General features: G+C 44.3%; 1 protein-coding gene across 1 annotated transcript in view; it reads left to right on the top strand.

Annotated features, from left to right (window-relative positions):
- Positions 1-2158: 2158 nt before the first annotated feature.
- LOC139553311 (rho GTPase-activating protein 5-like) overlaps positions 2159-23648 on the top strand; it is a 38765-nt gene continuing 17275 nt past the window's right edge. Inside the window, exons 1-3 of the mRNA XM_071365510.1 lie at positions 2159-2404; positions 4042-7946; positions 9100-9250. Of these exons, the coding sequence (XP_071221611.1) occupies positions 4233-7946; positions 9100-9250 (3865 nt within the window). The 5' untranslated portion in view covers positions 2159-2404; positions 4042-4232. The remainder of the gene's footprint in view (positions 2405-4041; positions 7947-9099; positions 9251-23648) is intronic.

Genomic DNA, 23648 nt, shown 5'->3' with positions numbered 1-23648 from the left:
TAGCCCATCTGTAAATAACCCATCCAACTACCCCATCCCCCATACTGTTATTTATTTTGCTCCTTTGTACCCCAGTATCTCTACTTGCACACTCATCTTCTGCACATCTATCACTCCAGTGTTTATTTGCTATATTGTAATTATTTCGCCACTATGGCCTATTTATTGCCTTACCTCCCTTATCCTACCTCATTTGCACACACTGTATATAGACTTTTTCTATTGCATTATTGACTGCATGTTTGTTTATTCCATGTGTAACTCTGTGTTGTTGTTTGTGTCGCACTGCTTTGCTTTATCTTGGCCAGGTCGCAGTTGTTTTTGAGAACTTGTTCTCAACTAGCCTACCTGGTTAAATAAAGGTTAAATAAATACAAATAAATTAAATAAATAAAGAATCGTGGTTTTGTTTTGAAAAGAGTAAAATCCGATTTTACTATTTCCCCATGACCTCTTCAATTAGAAACAAAACAGCAGGCATAATGACTCCAGGATCAAGTCTGTACTTAAAGTAAAAGCGTCATCCTTCTTTAGAAATATATTCTCTCCTCCTATTTTTACTACAAAACTTGTGCCAACAATGACACGGGGTTAAAGTTATGTTGATTGACCTTTGACATGTAAGCTGCAATGCTCTGAGCGAGCGAGATTGTGAGAGAGAGATATAGAGAGAGAGAGCTCTGAGTGTTTTAAGTTTGTAATGAACAGGCACTGATTCCAATGCCTTGTTCTTCATATTGACAGATGGAAAGGTGCCAATCCAGAACACTAGGATCCTGTGTGAAACAACTCCCACTTGTTCTCCACCATTCAGCGTTGGTTGGAAGAGAATGCGCACCTTCCCTAGAATATTTACGCTCTGTTTCAGTGTAGTTTGAAGGATAACATGAAAATATGAACACTGAAGCGACATAAACAATTGGACAAAGCTTCCTCAGCCTTCCTGCTCGTCCCTGGTGTTTTGTGTCACTACAATTGCAGAGGGACAGCTGAGCCTGAGCCCACACCCAAAACAGACCCAGACAATGGAGCTTGGACTCCTAGCTTCACTGTTAGAGATATTGCATTATGACTGACAACAAAACAGCACAGCAATGTTTGGATTTCCAACTCAATGTAGAAAAGGCTTATCTTAAAGGGTTGATAACTTTGTGTCAGTTGTGAGTGACACATTTTCTTTGATACGATGATCAGTCCTCTCATAAACTTCCTAGCACATTTTAGCATTTTACATGTACATTACAACACGCAAGTTGACCATCACATACCATGATTGCATATGGATATTCTATCTACTAGCCGTCAATCCTTCTGGAAAGAACCAAATACATCAGTTTGAAATGAATTCTACAATGAATTTCCACTTCGATGACAAAAGAATCATCAACCGCAGACACACAAGTAGCAATGACACTAATGTGTATAGAACAGTGTATAGAAATATAGGCTATTGGTGAGTGAGAGACAAGCTGTAGTGGATTCCCCCTCCCCTCTAAGTCAAGATAAAAGCAAGAGCTTAGCAAACAAGGTTTGGCAAATCTGCTTAAAATCCACTAGCGGAGCATTGAAAGTAAAGGCCTTAGGGTGAGCAGCATACTATCTAGTATTAAAAACCTCGCATTGCATTGCTCCAGAGAGCTGCGCACTATCCTTGAAAGAAAATGTCTGTCATATAAAACCCTCATGGAATATTATTGTAATTCACATGGAATGTTAATGAAATTCTACAGATTGACTATTTCGTGTGTACATATCCCAATAATGAACATGTTATAACCATGTAATAACATGGTTTGGCTCCACGTTACAACATAACCGCCAATATGTGTCCGTAGCCTTAAAAAGTCTACTGTATTTTCAAGTAAGAAAATCAGACAGGCCAGGCTGATGCACCATTGAAAAATATACCGTATAAATGCTACAGTCTCAATGAATGAATATGTTTATTCTTGTTGACAATGTGCCGTCTCCTGGTGATGATCCCCAGTCCTCGGTATGTTATCAGTATCACACAAATAGGCACACCAAACATTCAGACTATAGTTAATACATTGAAATTCTTAATTTACACAATTACATAGCAACCATGCACGAGCGTCGCGCCCCCGCTTTGAGCACTAATGGAAAAGTTACTGAGAGCGATGGTGAGAGCATTATGTATCAGTCGCCATTACTGACTGGGATGAGAGGGGAGGGAGCAATGTCTCGGATTACACGCAGCTAACACCAATAACACTAAATATATGAAAACAATCACATTTTGAATAGAAAGAGTATACACCGAACGCTCCCTGTGATTTAAAGGACACGAGCCGTTGAGAAATCGAATTTGCTGGAGTAAAATAATACACTTGGAATGCTATCTTTTTTTCGTGGTCTCGGGAGCTGGGAGCGACCATGTTAGGTAGGGGAATGTAATTTGGAATGGACTGCATCGAGTTTCTTCATTAGCTACACTCTGGATAGCATTATCTGTGTCAAGTAAATTCCAAATGGTTATATTCACGATCAAGGGAGGTAACGAAATATTCCGGCAAGGTCCTTGTAGTTTATATTTTGCGCTCAGTGAAATGTATTGTTCGACTAACACTATCTTGCTAGCTAGCTAGCCAGCGTTAGCTACAGCTTGCTAGCTAACGTTAGCAGGCTAACCTCAGTCAGAGAGGACTGGAAGCGAGCATTTTTTTGCGTGGTTTCGGGGCAAGGCCCGCGAGCTGGCTAGTCATTCTTTCATGCAAATATCATTGATGGGTTGTCATTGTCATAGTTTCTGAATACAATGGCATAGTCAGACGGAGCCTTTTATTGCATGGGTTATTTTAATTGTACCAATATTGCGCAGATTAAGCACGTCAGCTAGGTCAATTATTAACTTGCAAGCTAACGTTACTGTCAAGCTAATGAACCTATCTATGATTGTTGCAAGATGATCGTTCATGTGTTGGTTACTCGCAAATTGTCTAGAACAGCGTTCTACTTTTAAATAACCTCTACATCTCCTGGTAGTGGATTGCTTCTAGTGAGTTTAACGTGTGCCTCTCCGGCGATGAAATTCTTGGTTGTATGTCATTATCATCAATGACGGGGGTTGAGTAGGGCTCACAGTTCAGAACGTAGTTAGCAGACCTTGAATGAAATGTAGCCAGGTACTAGCTACAACTCATAATGAAAGGAAGTCAACGACAGAGTGAAGGTGGCGATGGTTTGCTATTGGCTACCTTCTCACTTGGATACTGATATTCACATATCTCGCTAATAACTAGAACTGCAATAGCTATGTAATAATAGCTACATTCCTGTCTAATAAAAGCGTGGGGCCGTTGTAGCTATATTATTGTGTCGGACGTCAATTTGACTGATTTACTAGTCTGTTTGCTATGTAACATGTCATGATGGGGTGTGTTGCATGATTCTTACGACCGTACACAGTGGAACAAATAATAGCCAGTATTGTTGTCAAAATATTCAATAGATGGCAGGTGCAACAGTAACCTGCAACAATAGTATTGCTTGGAGTAAACTGACACGTAATCCATATTGAATGATGATGAATAGTAGTTTATTTCAGTTTATTTCTAAGTTATTTGTGGGTCACTGGTTATTCAACTCAAAGTGGAAGAAATACGTTTTTTGTGGAGTTACCAATATTCTGTGGGGGAAAAATACACTATGAAAAGAGTCACTGACACTGAACATGGGGTTTATTTGTTGTTTAACTCTGACAGACAGTACAGGTTTTATCAAAAATTGTATTTGCTACTAACAGAGTCATTTCTGTAGGTTTGGCTTATGTGACACAGTCTCTAGAGAGGAAATAGCATACTGTTGCTGTTCAGATTTGATCATTAGGCCTGTGGACCGTTTGCACCTTGACAATGATTCACTGCAATAACACCAAATGCACCCTATTCCCTTCATAGTGCAAAAGTTGCGCACTATAGGGAATAGGGTGCCATTTCGTACGCAAACCATATTAGGCCTATGAAATCAGGTTTTTAGGGTTCCTATGTGTGTTTTTCAATAATACACTTTGTTTTTCAGGGAGGTGATAATAGGGGAGAACCAGCTTCCCTATCGCAGTACGAAGATCTAGGAGGAAAGAGAGATTCACCACTAAAGGGAAGAAGCCATGATTGTGCAACACTACCCTATCTAACCAATGGGAGTGGAATGGTAGCTGTGCTGGTAGAAACCTTTCCTGAAAGTGACAAAGCAATGACAGGGGGAATATAATGGCCAAGAACAAGGAGGCACGCCCCCTAACATATGCTGTCAGTGTTGTTGGCCTCTCAGGGACAGAGAAGGAGAAGGGCAACTGTGGCGTGGGCAAGTCCTGCCTATGCAACAGATATGTGCGCTCCAACGCGGACAGCTACTACACTGAGCACACTTCTGTGTTGAGCACAATTGACTTTGGAGGTCGCGTGGTGAACAATGATCATTTCCTCTACTGGGGTGAAGTGCCACACCGAAGTGATGACGGGCTCGAGTGCAAAATTCAAATCATTGAACAAACAGAGTTCATTGATGATCAGACTTTCTTGCCCCATCGCAGCACAAACCTGCAGCCCTATACTAAAAGGGCTGCAGCCTCCAAGATACAGTCTGCTGAAAAGCTGATGTACATTTGCACCGACCAGCTTGGCCTGGAGCAGGATTTTGATCAGAAGCAAATGGCCGATGGGAAACTGAATGTTGACGGTTTTATATTGTGTATAGACGTGAGCAAAGGCTGCAATAGGAAATTTGAAGATCAGATGAAATTTGTCAACAGCCTTTATTCTCAAATGGTCAAATCGAAAAAGCCTATCGTCATTGCTGCAACAAAATGTGACGAGTGCGTGGAGCAGTATCTAAGGGACCTTCAGGCATTCGCTGCAAGCAAAAAGAACCTCCTGGTGGTAGAAACGTCGGCTCGATCTAGCATCAATGTAGACCTGTGTTTTAATGCGTTAACCCAGCAGATGGACAAAACACGAGGCAAACCCAAAACCATTCCTTATTTGGAGGCCTACAAAGTTCATAGACAGTTAGTAGCCACAGTGTCCGACAAGTTTGAAAAGCGGATTGTACAAACCGTCAGAGATTATCACACAAGTTGGAAAATGGTGAGTAACACGTTGAAAAACCACCCTGACTATGAGGAATACATCAACCTGGAAGGCACCCGAAAAGCTAGAAACACCCTCAACAAGCACATAGAACAGCTGAAGCAGGAACATATCAGGAAAAGGAGGGAAGAATACTTCTTGAGCCTGCCAAAAATTCTCAATAACTTGCTCAACAACTTGGAAGAACTTGAGAACCTGAGCTGGTCAGAGGCTCAAAGCATCTTGAAGAGCAGGGCCGAGTTTCAATTCTGGTTTGTGTTGCTGGAGCACACCCCGTGGGATGAGACGGACCAAATTGACAAAGTCAATGACAGAAGAGTGCCCTTTGATCTCCTCAAAACGTCGGAAGGGGAAAAGATTTATCAGAACCATGTCCAACATCTGTTCTCAGAGAAAAGACGGTTAGAAATGAAGGATAGATTCAAGAAGACGTTGGATCGAGTCCATTTCATCAGCCCTGGACAACCCTGGGAAGAGGTCATGTGTTTTGTCATGGAGGACGAGGCCTACAAGTATATCAGTGAATCTGATCGCAGGGATGTTTACAGCCAGCATCAGCAGGAAATAGTTGAAAGGGCCAAAGAGGAATTTCAGGAAATGCTTTTTGAACACGCCGAGCTGTTTTATGACCTTGATTTAAACGCCACCCCAAGCTGTGACAAAATGAGCGAGATCCACACTGTGCTCAACGAGGAGCCCAGATACAGAGCCCTGCAGAAACTGGCCCCGGACAGGGAGTCGCTTCTCCTCAAGCACATCGGGTTCGTCTACCACCCCACAAAGGAGACGTGTCTGAGTGGACAGAGCTGCGTTGACATGAATGTCGAGCAGGTACTGGCTAACAGGCTAGTTCAGCTGGACCACAGTCGCTCTAATCTCTACTATAACAGTGCCAACATTGATAAAGTTAATCTGTGTCTCTTGGGAAGGGAGGGTCTCGCACAAGAACTCGCAAATGAAATCCGAGCTCAGTCCACTGATGATGAGTACACCCTGGATGGGAAAATCTATGAACTGGAGCTTCTGCCTGTTGATGTCAACTCAACGTTGCTCTTTAGCCATACATGGGCGTCGACCTTCAAACCTCATGGAATCTTCTGTGTCTTCAGCTCCATAGAGTCGCTAAATTGTATTGGCGACTGCATAGGGCGAATCAGGGGAGAGATTGCACAGAACAGGAGGGAGAGATACGCTCAGCCATTGCCATTCATTCTAATCCTAGCAAACCAGAGAGACAGTGTTTGCAAAAATATGCCTATCTTGAGGCATCAGGGCCAACAGCTTGCAAATAAGCTACAGTGCACCTTTGTAGACATACCCTCTGATACTTTTCCGCGGAAGTTTAATGAGTTACAAATTAAACAGGCTCTCAGAGGAGTATTAGAAGGACTAAAGCACAACTTTGATGTGATGAGCCCTCTGCCTTCCATCAAAGACATGTCAGAGACCGACTTGAGGATCGTTATGTGTGCCGTGTGTGGGGATCCATTCAGCGTGGACCTCATCCTTTCACCTTTCCTGGATTCACATTCCTGCAGCGCAGGGCAACCTGGCCAAAGTAACACTCTGATCCTCAACAAAATCATCGGCGACAGTCGCAGAAGAATACAGGTCACAGTCCTCTCCTACCACTCCTCCATCGGAATCAGGAAGGACGAGCTTGTCCACGGATACATCCTGGTCTACTCGGCTAAACGCAAGTCCTCCATGGCGATGCTCAGAGCTTTCCTGGCAGAGGTCCAAGACGTCATCCCTGTTCAAATGGTGGCCATCACAGACAGTCAAGCCGACTTCTTTGAGAACGACGAAATCAAAGAGCTCATGACTGAAGGGGAGCACATCGCTACGGAGATAACCGCCAAATTCACAGCTCTATACTCTCTGTCTCAGTACCATCGGCAGACGGAAGTCTTCACACCGTTCTTCAACGAGGTGCTAGAGAAGAAGAGCAGTATCGAGAGCGCCTTCATGTACGACAGCTCTCGAGACTGCATGGGTGCGAGCGAAGATGTCTTCCCCCAGTCTCCCCACAGTCATTCCCCTGCTTACAATTACTACCCTGACTCAGAGGATGACACCGAGGCTCCTCCACCTTACAGCCCCATCGGGGATGACGTGCAGCTTCTTCCAACGCCTAGCGAACGTGCTAAGTACAGGATCGATCTGGAGGGAAACGAGTACCCTGTCCATAGCACACCTCTAAGTGACCACGAGCGCAACCACAGAGTGCCTCCCCCGGTTAGGCCCAAGCCTATACTACCCAAGTCCAACGTCAAGAAGCTGGACCCCAATCTCTTGAAGACCATCGAGGCTGGGATGAGGAGCAACAGACGACAACGCGGCCCCATGGCCCACGGTGAAGACGTTGAGGCGTCCGACAATTACGCAGACCCCATAGACACTCTCCTGAAATCAAAAGGCTTCAGCGACGACATCTACGCTGTCCCGGAGGACACCCAGAGCAGGATTGTCAAAATGCGCAACTCGTTTGGAGGGCTTCACGTCTTGCACGGGGATGAGGAGAACGGCTTCGACCGCAAGGCACAGGCCAGCAGGAGGCCCTCCAAGTATAAGCACCGCTCAAAAATACTCTTCAGCAAAACCAAGATGTACCACAGACGTGTCCACTCCGACGTCAGCGACGATGAGTCTGGGCCGGCCATGCAGAAGAAGAAGAAGGGCAGAGCCCATCGGGGCAGTGAGGAGGACCCCCTGCTCTCCCCTGCTGACCCCTGGAAGGGAGGGATAGACAACCCTGCCATCACCTCGGATCCAGAGCAGGATGACATGAAGAAGAAAAAGAAGAAAACGCCAAAGACAAAGGAACCTAAAAAGGTAAGTGTTCTGAATCTTCATGTTCTGTGTAATCGTTTCTTATATCATTTTTTTTAATGTTGTTTTAGATAGGCCTAATACTTACTGTAAAGAGAAATCAAAGCTATTGTACATGCTATATGTAATTGTACATTGTCTACCAGCTGGTCATACAGTCCAGTGATCTCAAGCACTACACATGATTACTATGAAAGAGATTCAGAATCGTCTGCACTCATGCAGTGAAGCAAGTCGATGTTTTATCTATCACACTGAGAGCAAACGTGACTTGCAATTTCTGTTCAATATTGCAACATCACATATTCCTGGCCAAACATGCACTCCCATTCCTCAGCAGTTAAGACAAGCTACAACACAAGCAGTGACAAGATAATCACGGTTAAATATGACTGCCATATTGCGGATAGCCCCTTCTGTTGTCATAGTTGAGGAGTGAGAGGAGATGTATGCAGTTGAAGAATATCTGGGCATCCCACTGTATTGTAGTCTGGTCTGGCTACAGTTGGCCAGGTGTTAAAGGCATTTGGAGGCAGGCAGGGTTCCCAGGGCTTGGAGGAAGTGTACTGAGGCATGAATCAGTGGACAGCGATTATGTTCAAAATGGCACCCTATTCCCAATTTAGTGCACTACTTTGACCAGAGCCCTATGGACTCTGGCCAAAAGTTGCGCAATATATAGGGAATAGGGTGACATTTGGGACATAAGGGAGAGATTGGCCTGTTAGACTATATTCTCCCAAACTTTATATTTTCACAGAAATACAGTAGGTAAACCATCACAATTACGTTTCAAAGAGCTTGCTTCATTCTTAATTTTGTAAATTATTTTGTCTGCATATAACAGGGCAATCTATCATACAAAAATGTTTTGGCTAAAAGCCAAACTTCATATATTACAATCATGAATCGGTGACAGTACAGTAGCACTACTGCCATGAAGAATACTCTCATTGTTTGAACATTTTGCTTCCTTTGATAATCAGGCAACAGAACATTAAACAAAGAACAAAATATTATTTCTTGCAAGGTGTTTTACACTTGTGGAGGATGACAACTCTTGAAGAATTGAAATTCAAAGGATTTACTTTTTTCTCTCTCTTGAAAACAATGCTGTAATGTCTTCTTTCACTTTGTGTTTTTGTGTTATTCACAGCCAAAATCCAAGCCCCCAAAGCCTTTGTACCCACCCACACGGAGGAACTGGGACAGCAACTACTTTGGTGTTCCCCTGCAGAACCTGGTCACCCCGGACCGGCCAATCCCCTTGTTCATTGAGAAGTGTGTGGACTACATTGAACGCACTGGTAGGTTACTTTTTATCAGTTCTCCCTCATCTCTGTTTTGGGTTGTTGTTACTATTTGAGTGTGTGAGCATGACGTTGTAGTAGTGTGTGTGGGCGTGCCTTCCATTTCTCTCTTGATCATAGGCAACCCCAAGTACTGTATGTTTTGCTATTTGGTTGGAATTCACTTGAACTTTTTGTGACCGCTGCTAACAAAATGTGGGATTTATTCCTGCTGCCTTTTCACTACTAGCTGACAGTTCTTGGGAGTTCAGTTCTATGATAATACGATAAGTCCTCTCCCCCAACAGACTGGCATGACCTTTATGACAGACCATCATTGGGGTTTTGGTTATTGTTCAGTGTTTCCCCTATATTTATTTAGCAGCGGCACACCGCCACTGTTAAATCAGTCGCCACTGAAAAAAATAGACAAAACAACAAATATATACATATATAGAGAGATTTTTTAAATTCTGCTGAGACGTGCTTTTAAGATCAGTGACAAGTTACAACATCCGATCCTCCGAGAAACCGCCAAGGTAACTAGCTAGCTAAATCAAATCAAATTGTATTGGTACCATACACATATTTTAGCAGATATTTTATTGCGGGTGTAGCTAGCTGTAATCCTGGAAGTGTAGCCAACCCTATTAATAGATGTATAAATGTATGCCCCAGGAAGACCAAAGCCATCAACCCACCGCTGCTTCAAACAATCCTAGGGGAAAGACTGCCGTTATTGCATTACAAACCACTGAATTCCAGGAAGAAGAGAGGATGGATTTATTAGAGCTATGGTGTAGTTCCTTGTAAGGGTCCCCTCCTGTTTGTATTGACTTAACCTTGCTTAAGATCTTCTGAAGCGCTTACTTAGCTCACTTGATCCTTTTAATTGTTGGATCTCATATAATGTTAGGGGTTAGTCTAGTGATTCATTAATTTGGCCCATGGGTTTTAAACAAGCTTATTCACTGAGATGCCCAGCTACATTTGTTCATAATCCTTTAGTAGTCAAACGTAGCATTGTAGCAATATTGTTTCCCTTTGCAATGAAACAAAGGTCTTGACCCGCCTTAATTTCTGCAACGTGTATCAGTCACCAGCTACAAGCAATGACTGGGGAAAGAAGACTCTGCTAACTGCTTACACACTCAATCGCGGTTTTCGTTAAACCTGTCCTTTTTCCTCAGTAATAAATTGCGTTTCAAGGGGGGCATAAGAGGGGAGGGCGAGCGACTGGGCATGGTGAATGATTAAATGGAATTTGATGTTGATGCATTTGGAAATCTCATTGGCCATTATTGTCTAAGCACTTAGCCTAATGCGAGAGAGGGCAATATTTTGAAGGCAGCAGCAGAAATCTCCCTCTAGGGCATTGGTTATGATATCTGATTTGTAAATCTGCAGTTCACAGTAGTGTCTGGAACTGGAAACGATATCCTCTCTGAGCTTAGTGAACCCGCCAAGCAGCATTCGTTTTTTCCCTAGATATAAGAAAGTGTTTTTCCATAAATTTTGAGGGGTTGAACGTAATCTCAGAGCATATGTTAACCCAAACTGGGTAAAAAAGCGGATTATTTTTGTTTGCTTTGAAGTCAATGGAGTAGAGTAAAAGTCTGAATTAATTGAAGTAGTAGTCATTGGAAACTGCCTGCTATTGCTTTCAGGGGCGTCGTACCCCCCTACTTCCCTTTACCATGCTTTGTAGCTGACCACCATATTCAATGGAAACATTGACTGGTAGGCCTACTAATCAATACCCAGTGAGTGAGTAGCTTAGTAGTCGGTCTCAAACAAACCAACATGGTGGTGAATTTCACACGGGTCCGAGTAGCCTAGTTTGTGGCCAAAAGAGTTTGGTTTCTGTTGGTTTCTTATGACAATTGTGATGAGACTCAGACAGGGCCTGAATTTAGCTCTGGGGACCTTGGTTTCCACTGGACTGGAAGTCCTGTGCTAAGAAAATAGTTATAATAGGTGGCAGACTAACATCGGATCACTGAACATAACATACAACAGCACAGTGCTGCAGAGTGCAGGAAGAGAGTGGCTGGTTTCATCAAGAGCCTGAAGAATGCTGAAACAAAATGAGCAATCACATTCAATTAACAGACACCCATGGCAGCCCATTTTCTCTCGCCATCTCTCCTCTCTCTCTCTCACCCTTTCTCTCCCCTGTTGCTATGGGCCCTCTCATCTCTCCACATCACAAAATGGAGGAAAGAAAATGAAAGAATTAATGACATGCTGCATAAAGAAGCATGTTCAGACTGGCTTGCTGACTAGTAGCTAATCTTGGGTTATATATACAGTTCCAGTCAAAAGTTTGGAAGCACCTACTCATTCCAGGGTTTTTCTTAATTTTGTACTATTCTGAAGACATAAAAACTATGAAATAACACATATGGAATCATGTAGTAACCAAAAAAGTGTTAAACAAATTAAAATATATTTTATATTTGAGTAGCCACCCTTTGCCTTGATGACAGATTTGCACACTCTTGGATTCTCCTCAACCAGCTTCATGAGGTAGTCACCTGGAATGGATTTCAATTAACAGGTGTGCCTTGTTAATTTGTGAAATGTCTTTCCTTAATGCTTTTGGGCCAATCAGTTGTGTTGTGACAAGGTAGGGGTGGTATACAGAAGATAGCCCTATTTGGTAAAAGACCAAGTCCATTATATGGCAAGAACAGCTCATAAAGCAAAGAGAAACAACAGTCCATCATAACTTTAAGACATGAAGGTCAGTCAATCCGGAAAATGTCAAGAACTTTGAAAGTTTCTTCAAGTGCAGTCACAAAAACCATCAAGCGCTATGATGCAACTGGCTCTCGTGAGGACCGCCACAGGAAAGGAAGACCCAGAGTTACCTCTGCTGCAGAGGATAAGTTCATTAGAGTTACCAGCCTCAGAAATTGCAGCCCAGATAAATGCGTCACAGAGTTCAAGTAACAGACACATCTCAACATCAACTGTTCAGAGGAGACTGTGTGAATCAGGCCTTCATGGTCAAATTGCTGCAAAGAAACCACTACTAAAGGACACCAATGAGAAGAAGAGACTTGCTTGGGCCAAGAAACACAAGCAGTGGAGATTAGACCAGTGGAAATCAGAGTACAAATTGGAGATTTTTGGTTCCAACCGCCGTATCTTTGTGAGACGCAGCCGTGTCTTTGTGAGACGCAGAGTAGGTGAACGGATGATCTCTGCATGTGTGGTTCCCACCGGGAAGCGTGGAGGAGGAGGTGTGGTGGTGCTTTGCTGGTGACACCGTCTGATTTATTTAGACTTCAAGGCACATTTAACCAGCATGGCTACCACAGTGTTCTGCAGCGATACGCCATCCCATCTGGTTTGCGCTTAGTCCCACTATCATTTGTTTTTCAACAGGACAATGACCTCCTGGCTGTGTAAGAGCTATTTGACCAAGAAGAAGAGTCATGGATTGCTGCATCAGATGACCTGGCCATGACAATCAGCTGACCTCAATCCAGTTGAGATGGTTTGGGATGAGTTGGACCGCAGAGTGTAGGAAAAGCAGCCAACAAGTACTCAGCATATGTGGGAACTCCTTCAATACTGTTGGAAAAGCATTCAAAGTGAAGCTGGTTGTGAGAATGCCAAGAGTGTGCAAAGCTGTCATCAAGGCAAAGAGTGGGAAATGGTAAAAATAAAGAAAAACCATTGAATGAGTAGGTGTGTCCAAACTTTTGACTGGTACTAGTACTGGTACGAGAGAGGGATTTGTTTCCCCAGGGATTCACAATAGTAAGGAAGGAGTAGCCTGCTCCCTTGATGCACTTTTTCCATTAGTGGTAATGGAGGCCTGTGATGTTCACAAACAGCCATGGGCAGATAAAGCCGTCTCACTGGATCACAGAGAAAGTCAACAGTCAAGTTAACTCACACCAGATGGATGAGGGGGGTCACAATAAGGGATGACTGTCATCTCTGAGTGACATTTGTGTACATAAAATGTAGGCTATACAGTAAGTAAAGGAGATTAATGCATTGGTATTCTATGAGCAAACCAGTATTTACTCATAGTTACACTGAACAAAATATAAAAGCAACATTCAACATTTTCAAAGATTTTACTGAGTTACAGTTCATATAAGGAAACAAGTCAATTTAAATAAATTCATTAGGCTCTAATCTATGGATTTCACATGACTGGGAATACAGATATGCATCTGTTGGTCACAGATACCTTAAAAACAAGGATCAGAAAACCAGTCAGTATCTGGTGTGACCACCATTTGCCTCATGCAGCGCGACATGCATCTCCTTCGCATAGTTGATCAGGCTGTTGATTGTGGCCTGTGGAATGTTTTTCCACTCCTTTTCAATGGCTGTGCGAAGTTGCTGGATATTGGCGGGAACTGGAACAAGCTGTTGTACACGTCGATCCAGAGTATCACAAACATGCTCAATGGGTGACATGTCTGGAAGAACTGGGACATTTTCAGCTTCCAGAAATTGTGGACAGATCCTTGCGACGTGGGGCAGTGCAATATAATCCTGAAACATGAGGTGATGCCGGCGGATGAATGGCACGACAATTATCCTCAGAATCTCATCACGGTATCTCTGTGCATTCAAATTGCCATAGATAAAATGCATTTGTGTTTGTTGTCTGTAGTTTATGCCTGCCTATACCATAACCCCACCGCCACCATGGGCCACTCTGTTCACAACGTTGACATCAGGAAACCGCTCACCCACACAACACCATACACGCTTTCTGCCATCTGTCCTATACAGTTGATTTGTCCGTGAAGTGCACACTTCTCCAATGTGCCAGTGGCCATCGGAGGTGAGCATTTGCCTACTGAAGTCGGTTACGATGTCGAGCTGCAGTCAGGTCAAGACTCTGGTGAGGATGACGAGCACACAGATTAGCTTCCCTGAGACGGTTTCTGACAGTTTGTGCAGAAATTCTTTGGTTGTGCAAACCCACAGTTTCATCAGCTCTCCGGGTGGCTGGTCTCCAATGATCCCGCAGGTGAAGAAGCCTGATGTGGAGGTCCTGGGCTGGCATGGTTACACGTGGTCTGCGGTTGTAAGGCCGGTGGACGTACTGCTAAATTCTCTAAAACGACGTTGGAGGCGGCTTTTGGTAGAGAAATTAACATGACATTCTCTGGCAACAGCTCTGTTGGACATTCCCGCAGTCAGCAGGCCAATTACATTCTCCCTCAAGACTTGAGACATCTGTGGCATTGTGTTGTGACATAACTGCACATTTTAGTGACATTTTAATATCCCCAGAACAAGGTGCACCTGTGTAATGAGCGTGCTGTTTAATCAGATTCTTGATATGCCACACCTGTCAGGTGGATGGATTATCTTGGCAAAAGTGAAATTTGTGCGCAAAATTTGAGATGAATAAGATTGTTGTGTGTATGGAAAATTTCTGGGATGTTTTTTTTCAGCTCATGAAACATGGGACCAACACTTTACATGTTGAGTTTATATTGTTCTTCAGTATACGTTTGTTAGACACACAAGTAACTGAGACCAAATGATATTTTGCAATACTGACCTGGTTAACACTTCTGTATCAGCCTGCATGTTAAGCCCTCAACCCTCAGTATGTGTCCAGATTAGTTGGTTTTCCAATCGGACCACCGCTGCTGTACTTACAGATACCAGGCAAGAGGGAGCAGAGAGAGGACTCAGACCAACTCAGTGGGGATGCAGTTACAATAACCATGAGCTTTTTCAGCCTTCAAAGTGACTTTATGTTGAGTGGAAAAGCATCCGTCAGCTCTGTCCCAGCAGTGTGTGTGTGTGTGCATGTTTAGCCCCTGGATCTGAAGATTGGGAGGGTGGGGGTGGCGACTGAGCCACGGCGTCCTGTTTATCATTCTCCTCAGTCTCAGGGATTACTCTGCTCCTCAATGGGCCAATGATTGTCAGGCGCCAGCCATGCTAGTTTGAGTTACACGCGCTAGCCGTCAATGTCAACCAAGACGAGGAAACGGATCTCGCTCTCGAGAATACTCACTGTACTACAGTCAATATTGAGTAGGAAAAAGTCAAAGATTTGTTGACGTATTCTAACTTTGATTAGGCCTCTTCTATTCTTATCTAGGTTTGTTTGTATGTGTTTATTACCTTTGTTTTGTTGAAGTCTTTTTCTGAGTGTCAGTTGAGAGGGAGGGATAAGGTGGTACTGCGACAGTAACAGTAGCGGCCATAATTAATCATCTTTCCCTTGTTCTTTTGAAGTGTCATCTCTGGTGAGCTGTGATACTGCATTGAAGTGTTGCCATCTCTTTCTTTCTCTGTCTCCGTCTGTGTGTGTGTGTGTATATTGCCCTGAGGTCAGTCACAGCCTGTTGTTCAGGTGATTTGTTAAGGTCAATCCAGGCAGGAGCTTTTAGCCAGGGCCTCAGTGAGCCAGGCCCAGGGGGAAAGCTCAGAGCTGGGTGGAGGTGCAGTAGTATGGCCATGATCAGATGTACAGTATTAGTCAAGCCTCTTTTCAATCCAGCTCCAGCAGTAGTTTCGGGGTGGATGGGTGTCATTGCAGGCCCTGTGGCCCTGTGCTGTGTACTACTGGGGCATGACTTTGCCTTGTGGGGTTGGGCATGACATGGCAGGCCCTGTGCTCCAGCTAGCAGCCTCTGGGGCATGGCTCTGCCCTGTGATGTGCCTCTAACTACCAACTGCCTGGCTCTCTCCCCTCCAGTCAGATGAACTATGAATCACTTACACCCCCCCCCCCCCCCCCCCATGACAATGGGGATCTGTGTCCCTCCAGACTGACTGAATGATTCGTCAGTTCACACAAACAACAATCAGTTATGCATGGGACTTTGGGACACGCTCTTCTCTTTCTACAGCAATACTGGAACTGAGGGTCTGACCTCTGCTGTGCTGCTGTTGTGTTCTACTCTTCCTGCTCCACTCCCCTGACCGTTGTGACTCAAGCACCTTGCTGGAGGCCAGCTGCAACTGGGGAATTCTGTGATGATGTGGCAGACTCCTTTTTCAAGGTCTCCACGGACGGGGCGAACGCTTAGCGGTCCATGTTGAACAAGACAAAGTCCTGTTATTCCCTTTGGCAGCTTGCTCTGCTCCGCTCTCTCCCCTCAGTCTGGGGCCAGAGGATGTCACAGAGGGAGCTTGAGTGAGTTGGATATGACAGAGCTGTCGACTCGACACACATCAGGTCCTGTTCTTCTCTAGCTGTGGCTGCAAGCAGGCTGGGCTGGGTGGTATTAAGCACTCTTCTTCATCCTACGCCTCTTGCTCTTCTTCCTTTTCCACCTCCTCCTCCACCTCTTCCTCCTCCACCTCATCTTGCCTGGTGCTGGCCCTAAGAGGCCCCAGTGTTTTGGGGTCTGTGTATAACAGCAGGCCTGGGTCTTGTTCAGTAGAACACAGTGTTTGCAACGCAAAACAAAAATCTGTATTCTTATTGGAAAAGCTTAGGTAGTGCCGTCCTGTTTCACTCCGATTCCAAACGTTTTCTCACTACGCAACATGACCCTGTTCTGAGCTGCCTGCCAGTGCCACCGACCCTCCCTAGTGAGTCCCCACCACAGGCACCAGGGGTGGCCCTCCCCTTCCTCTTCTGCTGGCAGTCATGTCACATCAGCCTCACAATGGAAGAACAACACAACACAGCCTGAACAGAACACTCTCTGCCAACAGGCCCTAAACACTGTACTGGTTCCATCAACCATCAGCCAGCCCTACCCACCCCATAGCAAGGAGCTCAGAAGAGTTCCTCTTTTCTGTTTATCAACACTTAACTGTTGGTATGGTAACCAGGGTCAAATTACCCTGAGTAATGCACTACTGACACACACCATAGGACATTACTTCTTGTTTATGTAACAGTTTTCATGGCTCTAGGCTGGCAGTTGATCGGCGCTGGCATAGTGGCTTGGCTTGTAATCCTCCCCACATCACAACGTCGTTAGTATGACAGCGTTAACCAGCGTAGCTACTACACCTTAGGTATTAATACTTCTCAGGGCTGCTGGAGTGAAGTGTTTGAATGAGCGGATCATTGTGTTAAGCCTCTCTAACACTCCTAGCGTGATTAGCCTGTGTGTGTGTGTGTGAGCATATACTTGGTACTTTTCAGAAACATTTTCTAGGCTGCCAGCAAAAACGAAAAGTATTGAAAAAGTTTTATTAAAAGAATGTAGGTAGCTAGCTGTTCCAATGTGTCATCACCATCAATATTTTTGGCTGATGTCATCAAAGCCTGAAAAAGTCAATTTTTAAGAGTAGAATATCAGCACGGCCTTATCATATACACTGTGTTCCTATTAGTTAAACTTTAAACCGAATTCTTATTACAAGCCTGTTTTTGTTGCTGGCATAATCCATCACATTTATCTCATTATATTCAGGCCAGGATTTTTACTGGGCCTCGCAGCTGTTAATCTTTTACAATAAGGCAACTAATGTAGCTTTGCTCTGCTGCTGCTGTCCCTGGTGAGAGAAGAGAACGAGAGCGAGAGGAAACAAAAGGGAAAGGGGCAGGTGGGTGTAGGGAAAGTGATGTACATCTTTCTCATTTACTGTCACATGCACAGATATATCAACTATAAACTCAGCAAAAAAAGAAACGTCCTCTCACTGTCAACTGTGTTTATTTTCAGCAAACTTAACATGTGTAAATATTTGTATGAACATAACCAGATTCAACAACTGAGACATAAACTGAACAAGTTCCACAGACATGTGACTAACAGAAATTGAATAATGTGTCCCTGAACAAAGGGGGGGGTCAAAATAAAAAATAACAGTCAGTATCTGGTGTAGCCACCAGCAGCATTAAGTACTGCAGAGCATCTCCTCCTCATGGACTGCACCAGATTTGCCAGTTCTTGCTGTGAGATGTTAACCCACGCTTCCACCAAGGCAACTGCAATTCCGGACATTTCTGGGGGGAATGGCTCTAGCCCTAATCTACACACATTACCCCATAATGATAAAGCAAAAACAGTTTCAGACATTTTTGCTAATTTATAAGAAAAACACTGAAATATCACATTATACATAAGTATTCAGACCCTTTACTCAGTACTTTGTTTTAGCACCTTTGAAAGCGATACAGTCTCGAGTGTTCTTGGATATGACGCTACAAGTTTGGCACACCTGTATTTGGGGAGTTTCTTCCATTCTCTGCAGACCCTCTCAAGCTTTGTCAGGTTGGATGTGGAGCTTCGCTGCACAGCTATTTTCATGTCTCTCCAGAGATGTTTGATCAGGTTCATGTCCGTACTCTGGCTGGGCCACTCAAGGAGATTCAGAAACTTGTCCCGAAGGCACTCTTGCGTTGTCTTGGCTGTGTGCTTAGGGTCGTTGTCCTGTTGGAAGGTGAACCTTTGCCCCAATCTAAAGTCCTGAGTGCTCTGGAGCAGGTTTTCATCAAGGATCTCTCTGTACTTTGCTCCGTTCATCTTTCCCTCGATCCTGACTAGTCTCCCAGTCCCTGCCACTGAAAAACATCCCCACAGCATGATGCTTCCACCACCATGCTTCACTGTAGGGATGGTGCCAGGTTTGCTCCAAACGTGACGCTTGGCGTTCAGGCCAAAGAGTTCAATCTTGGTTTCATCAGACCAGAGAATCTTGTTTGTCATGGTCTGAGAGTCCTTTAGATGCTTTTTGGCAAAGTCCAAACGGGCTGTCATGTGCCTTTTACTAAGGAGTGGCTTCCGTCTGGTCACTCTACCATAAAGGCCTGATTGGTGGCGTGCTGCAGAGATGGTTGTCCTTCTGGAAGGTTCTCCCATCTCCACAGAGGAACTCTGGAGCTTTGTCAGAGTGACCATCAGGTTCTTGGTCACCTCCCTGACCAAGGCCCTTCTACCCCGATTGCTTAGTTTGGCCGGGCGACCAGCTCTAGAAAGAGTCTTGGTGGTTCCAAACTTCTTCCACTTAAGAATGATGGAGGCCACTGTGTTCTCGGGGACCTTCAATGTTAGTATCTCGACACAATTCTGTGTCGGAGCTCTATGGACAATTCCTTCGACCTCATGGCTTGGTTTTTGTTCGGACATGCACTGTCAACTGTGGGACCTTATATATAGCAGGTTGAGAGCTTCAAGTTCCTTGGTGTCCACATCACCAGCAAACTAACATGGTCCAAGCACACTAAGACAGTCGAGAAGAGGGCACGACAAAACCTATTCCCCCTCAAGAGACTGAAAAGATTTGGCATGGGTCCTCAGATCCTCAAAAGGTTCTACAGCTGCACCATTTAGAGCATCCTAACGGGTCGCATCACTGCCTGGTATGGCAGCTGCTTGGCCTCCGACCGCATGGCACTACAGATGCTGGAGGAAACGGGTACAAAAGTATCTATATCCACAGTAAAACGAGTCCGATATCGACATTACCTGAAAGGCCGCTCAGCAATGAAGAAGCCACTGCTCCAAAACCGCCATAAAAAAGCCAGACTACGGTTCGCAACTGCACATGGGGACAAAGATAGTACTTTTTGGAGAAATGTCCTCTGGTCTGATGAAACAAAAATAGAACTGTTTGGCCATAATGACCATTTATGTTTGGAGGAAAAAAGGGGAGGCTTGCAAGCCCGAAGAACACCATCCCAACCGTGAAGCACGGGGGTGGCAGCATCATGTTGTGGGGGTGCTTTGCTGCAGGAGGAACTGGTGCATTTCACAAAATAGATGGCATCTTGAGGCAGGAAAATTATGTGGATATATTGAAGAAACATCTCATAACATCAGTCAGGAATTTAAAGCTTGGTCGCAAATGGGTGTTCCAAATGGACAATGACCCCAAGCATACTTCCAAAGTTGTGGCAAAATGGCTTAAGGACAACAAAGTCAAGGTATTGGAGTTGCCATCACAAAGCCCTGACCTCAATCCTATAGAAAATGTGGGCGGAACTTAAAAAGCGTGTGCAAGCAAGGAGGCCTACAAACCTGACTCAGTTACACCAGCTCTGTCAGGATGAATGGGCCAAAATTCACCCAACTTATTGTGGGAAGCTTGTGGAAGGCTACCCGAAACGTTTGACCCAAGTTAAACAATTTAAAGGCAATGCTACCAAATACTAATTGAGTGTATGTAAACTTCTGACCCACTGGGAATGTGATGAAAGAAATAAAAGATGAAATAAATTATTCTCTCTACTATTATTCTGACATTTCACATTCTTAAAATAAAGTGGTGATCCCAACTGACCTAAGACAGGGAATTTTTACTAGTATTAAATGTCGTGAATTGTGAAAAACTGAGTTGAAATGTATCTGGCTAAGGTGTATGTAAACTTCTGACTTCAACTATAGGGGAAAATGTATGTCTAGGAGCTGATTGGTCGTCAGAATTGTGGAATAATACTAATGTTAAGGTAGGATTTGAATGGAGAAAGCTGATCCGAGAGCATCGCTGCCTTTTTTCATCCTATCTGTATCGACACATGCGCCAACGACAGACTTAATGAATGTTCTCTCCGCGAGGTGTTCTTGTGACCCTAGGTAACATGATCAGCTTGTCAAACTTGTCATTATGGATTCCAATACCTATGTCTCTGTTCCTTCCTCTCATAATTAGCCCGGTTCTGCCCAGGTATGCTGTGTGGCAGTTAATACAGTCAGCCTGGCTACAATCCAGTCAGCACTGGAAGAGGAGGAGGGAGGTAGAGAGGGATGAGTGAGAAGGAGTTCATGTTAATGACTGTCCTCTAGTCAGTGTAGTAGCAGTGTTAGGCCTCAGTTGCCGTGCCTCCTCGGTCTTCTCGAGTACCAGGGGAGCTGCTTCTTACTGTCTGCTCTAGGTGTACACATTCTTGATGGCACCTTATGTCCACAGACAGACCGATACACAGACAGACTCCGCTCTGCCAACTGGGCTTGATGTCTATGAGCTCATCCTTCACTCTTTTACTCCTGGCCCAAATGCCTCTGCATGAAGGTAGTGCACTATATAGGGAATAGGGTGCCATTTGGGATGAACCCTGGGTCAGTGTGCTCACTCAGCCCCAGAGAAGAGAGGAGCAGTTATGTGTCTTGTCTAGAGTATCTACCTAAGCTTGTCATCAACGTTTACAGTATAATTGTTTAAACCCTGGCCTGCTGGCTTAAAGTTCATAGAAGGAAATCAGTCACTTGGAAGCCAGGCCCAGCCAATCAGAATTAGTTTCCCCCCACAAAAGGGCTTTATTACAGACAATTTTAGAGTGGCCTTTTATTGTCCTCAACACAAGGTGCACCTGTGTATTAATCCGCTTGTTGATATGCCACACCTGTCAGGTGGATGGATTATTTTGGCAATGAAGAAATGCTCACTAACAGGGATGTAAACAAATTTGCGCACAACATTTTAGAGGAAATGAGCTTTTTGTGCATATGAAACATTTCTGGAATCTTTTATTTCAGCTCATGGTACACTTTTCATATTTTTATATTTTTGTTCAGTATGGTTAGCGATGGTATCCTACTGTATTATGTATTTCTCCCAAATGCCTACCTATTTCCTTTTCTTTATTAAATGTTTTCATTTTTTTACCCCTTTTTCTCCCCAATTTCGTGATATCCAATTGTTAGTTACGGTCTTGTCCCATCGCTGCAACTCCCGTATGGACTCAGGAGAGGTGGAGGTCGACGCAATGCGTCTTCTGAAACATGACCCTGCCAAGCCACAATGCTTCTTGACACACTGCTCACTTAACCCGGAAGCCAGCCGCACCAATGTGTCGGAGAAAACACCATACAGCTGGCGACCGGAGTCAGCGTGCATGCGCCCGGCCTGTCACAAGGAGTCGCTAGAGCGCGATGGGACAAGGACATCCCGGCCGGCCAAACCCTCCGCTAACCTGGCCGACGCTGAGCCAATTGTGCGCCGCCTCATAGGTCTCCCGGTTGCGCCCGGGTTAAAACAGCCTGGGATCGAACCGGGGTCTATAGTGACGCCTCTAGCACTGCAATGCAGTGCCTTAGACCGCTGCGCCACTCGGGAGACCCTTCTAGTGCACTACTTTTGACCTCGGCCCATAGGGTGGGCTATTTGGGATACAGACTAGTAAACCCGTCCCATCTCCTTTCCTCCCGCATTGCATGGGGCTGGTGATTTATGGGCACAGAGGGCTGCAAGGAAGGACAATTATTAATACACTAGGCTGGAAATGTATGAGTTGGCTAGGATGCTCTGGTCTCTTAATACAATGTAGTTAGTTACTGTTACCACTGCATCCCAAATGAGACCCTATTCCCTACATAGTGCACTATTCTGTGCTGTTGTCAAAAGCCGTGCACTATGTAAGGAATAGGGTGCCATTTGGGAAGTAAGCAAGCACTGGCCTGAGCCTCAATCTCCCTCCACTGAAGATGGAATAGCGCCCTAGACTCCAGTTCAGACAGAGTAGGTACTAGTTACAAACGACCAGAACATTTCACCACCACAACAGTCAAGTTCATTTTGGCGATATTAGCTTCCTTCTTTTATTTCTCTGACTGAATTAGTCCTTGTCATGATCAATGGGTTTAATAAAACACTGTTTATTTTGTTATTTTTGTGGAATATGGATGGGAATCTATGGCCTACTGTAGATACTGATGTAGGATAGCATTAGGTCAGGAGGATTGTGAAGATGGGCAATGATGGTGAAGTTCTCAACTCTCTCAGCTCTGCCACCTGACTGGTTTAACACGGCATATTTCTCATGCCATTGTTGCCTAGAAGAGTTTGGCTTCTATTTGGTTTCAATTGACAATTTTGATGCCAGAGGTCCTCAATGTTATTTAGCCTGGAAATTAAACTATGGGAAATACTGCCTACAGCAGGGTTCCCCAACTAGCATCAGCTCCAAGTGATTTTAATTTAGCAAATCTGTTCAAAAAGTATTCCCATGCATAATATATATGATTATATACAAATGTAAGCAAGGTTTGAATTAAAATGTTTTAGTCAAACATATATGTTAGGGCTTCTTGCGGTCAATTTGCAGTCTACAAATTATTTGTAATTATGTTTTGGCCACCTGACCATCCGCTCAAGAAAAAAAATTGGCGACGTGGCTGAATCTAGTTGATGATCCCTGGCCTGCAGGTTACCATATCTAAGCCTAAACTCGATCTTTGTGTTCAACAACACTGTTAAATCTGATAACTAGCTAACTGCTGACCTTTTTGGACTGTCATCATGGGACAACCAGAGGCCAGGTGGAAGAGGTTTTTATTCAGTTATTGGATTTTATTGTTGCCATGGTAATAAAATGATCCTGGCAGCTGTCCAGCAGTTAAACTGAACACTGTAGTGGATCGTTCCACAGTTTCTATGGGGTTATGACTTCTGAGGAACTAACTGTCACACCCATCCAAAAGGATATCAGAAAAATGTATCTACCGCTGGAGGTTCCATTTAATCAGATTTTGAAATGCAAAGATTCCAGTGCTGCCATCAGTCTCCTCAG

The sequence above is a fragment of the Salvelinus alpinus genome, chromosome 25, assembly GCF_045679555.1.
Source record: "Salvelinus alpinus chromosome 25, SLU_Salpinus.1, whole genome shotgun sequence".
NCBI lineage: Eukaryota > Metazoa > Chordata > Actinopteri > Salmoniformes > Salmonidae > Salvelinus > Salvelinus alpinus.
This window is presented reverse-complemented; position numbering and strand designations above follow the sequence as displayed.